Source organism: Sesamum indicum, linkage group LG6 (genome assembly GCF_026168435.1).
Source record: "Sesamum indicum cultivar Baizhima isolate 11 linkage group LG6, ASM2616843v1, whole genome shotgun sequence".
In the NCBI taxonomy this organism is placed as follows: Eukaryota; Viridiplantae; Streptophyta; class Magnoliopsida; order Lamiales; family Pedaliaceae; genus Sesamum; species Sesamum indicum.
Window position 1 is genome coordinate 22,260,220 of NC_142662.1, and position 3,716 is coordinate 22,263,935.

The following is a 3,716-nucleotide window of genomic DNA, read 5'->3' on the forward strand; positions in this document are numbered from 1 at the left end:
TGTGCGTACGAACTAAAATTAAATACCCCTCTGTAACCCTAAATAGTGAGGTAAATGTATTAGTTAATTCTTGATGATTTTGTCTTTTGAAAAAAAAACACATTTGAAAAATGTAAAAATAATTCAAAGGTAAGTATGCTAAATAAGTCATAAGTCATAAATTCATAAAATCCTTTGAATTTTTTAAATAATATGTAAAATTATAATTTATAACTCAAAAGTACTTCTTATCAGTTCACCGTAATAATAAAATAATTACCATATAAAATATTTATAATTATGTCAAAAATTTCGAAAAATAATTGTAATTTATCCTCATATTTAACCCTATTGAAAGATTGATTTGAGTTTTTCCGTCAACTTCATTACCCGTAAGGCCTCGATTAAGGGGGTTTTGAAGCTTTAATCAGATCCCGAGATAGGTCCAAAACCCGCCTTGAACCCACCATGAGTACCTTTTTGTGATTAATTTTTTGTATATTTTATATATATTTATATAAAATACATAATATATAACCTTAATATTTTTATAAATTAAAATAATTATATAGACAGTTTATAAACCTTTTGGTTTTTGTATAACATATAATATTCTAAAAATTTTAATATTTTAATGCTTTAAACATGAACTTGTAAACTTAAAAAAAAATTATTAACCATTCAATAAAATTATTATTTCAAATTTATAAAGTTACAGTAGAATTATTTTAATTTTTTTTAATATTTTAAAATATTAATCAGGCTTATCGTGTCCACTGGATCCAAAACCCATCTCGTACCGACGCCATTGCCATTCCTACCGTAAGGAGGTCAAAAGCAAACGTTTGTATTATAAAAGGATGAATCCATAATTATGATTCTCCTAACGGGAGGTATCAGGATTTTGGACAAACCTTAAGGGAAGTTTTGTAATTAACCCTAAACATCGGACCATGGAAGCAAGAATTTGGACAAACCTTAAGGGAAGTTTTGTAATTAACCCTAAGCATCGGACCATGGAAGCAACAACTGTGTCACAGAGACAACATGCAGTATCATTCTATGTCCATGGAATCATAAAATGCGAGAACAAAGTCATGAATCTTCAAGCATTTCGATTAATACATATGATAAAGGTCAAGAAAAACTGATATCTTCAGTACTAACAGATGACCACCGCAGCAGCAGCAGGGCGAACAAAACGCAGCTTATTGACTGGTAAAATTCGAAAATGGAGTTTTGCTTCGAGAATTTCAGCACGTCAACTTCAGTATCGGTGCTCCATCTTCTCCTTTTCTTGGTACCACTGGACATACCTACAAGCACACAATAGAAGGAAGTGAATTACATCCTCAAGACACTCGCTAGACAGAGAATAGAGGGCAATAAACATGTAGCATTTGCAGCGTCCTGTAATCATTAAACAAGATTGTTGTGATAGGGCCGATCTTTGCCTTTCCAAGGAATTAACTTAACTGCAGACGATCGCCGTAGTATTAATTCTACACTTAATACAGAGATTAAAACAGAGATATCAGAGGACTTGGGTTGAACCGTGGAAGTAACAAGGCAAATCATGCGATACTAAGTTGTGTTCATAGGTAAGAAAACCGGAACACAAACTCCAATTTTATAGGGTAATGTAGCAATTAGAGTTTAAGAGGTGATGCATACCACAGGCAGGAAGATGCTAGTAGGCAATATGGTAATAAGAAGCAAGTTCAACCTGCCTTCGTCGTATTACAAACTGAGGTTGTATTCCAGAATTCAAAAATACTATTAAATAAGAAAAATAAACAATTTATCACCCTTGAGCAACAAGATACTCACTGCTATATTTCAACTATCATTTTCAAAAAAAAAAAAAAAGATAACTTTCAACGGTATTTCAGCAGAGGATTAGTGATTCCAGAATTGTGTCTTATATAAGTAGTGCCATTTCCCATGAGAGGTCTACGGTATGGATGATAAGACACATCATGCTCTCGCCAACACTGTTGGACCTAAACTGCAAAAAATTCCCAGTTGTCTCCATATGCCTCAAATCCAATACCTTTTCCCACAACAAAATGTCTAAAGATACCTATATCTAATCTCACCCACAAAGAAAGAATAACAATATAACACCCCGACAAACGAAAGACACTTATACACGACAGAGTCACATAGGTGCTGTAGAGTTGATGCACAGCCCACAAGAATCTGAATAAGACTTGAGCTAGATGTAAAACAACATTCTGGTTTCGTCTCAAGTATAAAAAGTATCACACCGTACCGGCCAATCTTAAATCTTGGCTTGGTGCCAAAATATCTTTGCAATATATGCACATACGACTTCATTTAATAGCATCATGTAGCAATTGCAAACGATATAGGGGAAACAAACTGGAAAGTTTCTTTGACTTTTGACTCCCCAGCTACTTTGTTAGTCAAGAAGCAACATCCGGGTACATCAATTTCGATGATTCTAAAGGGCCATTCCAGGTGTAGATACAACATTTTCATCAAAAACATACGCAATCATTTCCAGTCCGCATAGAGTCTAAAGCATAAACATTTACAAGAACCACTAGCACTTAATTTGCATTGTCATTCAAAGATAGCTATCAAACTACAATCTTTGGCCTGACTTCCAACAATAATTACACAATCCCAGAAAAGAAAAAAGAATCATAATAGTATATCATGATGGTTATCTTCAATATAACAACAAATCTGCACATATTACCATTAAAACAAATAATAATTCAAGAAATATTAATTCGCCATATATCCACCATCCTCATGTTAAAAAAATTAAAAAAAAAAAGGGCATACTGTTGCAGATTCAGACACAAACCACATACCTTCAACACGATCTAACAAATAAAAGAGCAATATACTATATGTATATGTGTGAGTGCGCACGCGCGCGATATACTTACGAGTAGGTGCCTACAAGAGGGCCAAGCAAGAGAGTGGCGCTGAGCCAATTTTCAGAGATCTTGTGGCCGATTTTGCCGGGGAGATCTTTCCAGAGGCCCGGCATCACCTTCTGCTGGAAGGGCGATAGGGCGTAGACCACCGCCTTCATCCTCACCGGCTGCTTCCCCATTTCTCTCTCTAGAAATTCGCACGGTTTCAGGAAACTTCTCGCTACCCAGAGAAGAATTACACAAGACGATACAACAAATGGCAATGGAAAAGCCGATTGGACGAATAAGGGTAAATCGCAGGTCGCTCACTCCCCCAAACTAGGCTTTGTTTGGAATGTCTTTGGATCATTTTTGGGCTGTATCCCTACAGCCCATCATTTAGACAACATGGTTTTTTCCAATTCTTGCACTTCACTGTTGCCCCAAAGCCCAATTTCAATATCTCCTGGATTGTTCTTACCCTTATTTCCGTTTTTCTTTTTTTTGGCAAAAGCATGCCTTAAAGAAATCATGATCCTCTTTTTTTTAAAAAAAAAATTTAGTATTTTCATATGATTATACAAATACTTTGAAAATTTAAATCAGTATATCATATAACTAAAAATATTAAATAAATTACTATAACTCACAATTACAATAACTACCTCTGTACTTGAACTTTGCCTTCTTATCAAAGACCTCTTCATTAGCCATTGTGTGCTCTCGTCAAATTTAACCTCAAAATGTTGTAACAAATATAAATGTTATAACCTAATTATATTATTCCTTTATCATTAAAAAATACAAATTAACTGGTTATGATTAATTAACAAAATGATTTTT

At 34.2% G+C, this 3,716-nt stretch overlaps 1 protein-coding gene across 1 annotated transcript; it reads right to left on the minus strand.

The window, feature by feature from the left end:
• Positions 1 to 1,013: 1,013 nt before the first annotated feature.
• Positions 1,014 to 3,180, minus strand: LOC105163840 (cytochrome b-c1 complex subunit 8). The gene is made up of 2 exons (XM_011082331.3): positions 2,904 to 3,180; positions 1,014 to 1,295 (listed from the first exon to the last, which is right to left on the minus strand). The coding sequence occupies exons 1-2, from the start codon at positions 3,071 to 3,073 to the stop codon at positions 1,247 to 1,249; spliced, it is 219 nt and encodes a 72-aa protein (XP_011080633.1). The 5' UTR covers positions 3,074 to 3,180; the 3' UTR covers positions 1,014 to 1,246.
• Positions 3,181 to 3,716: the final 536 nt, after the last annotated feature.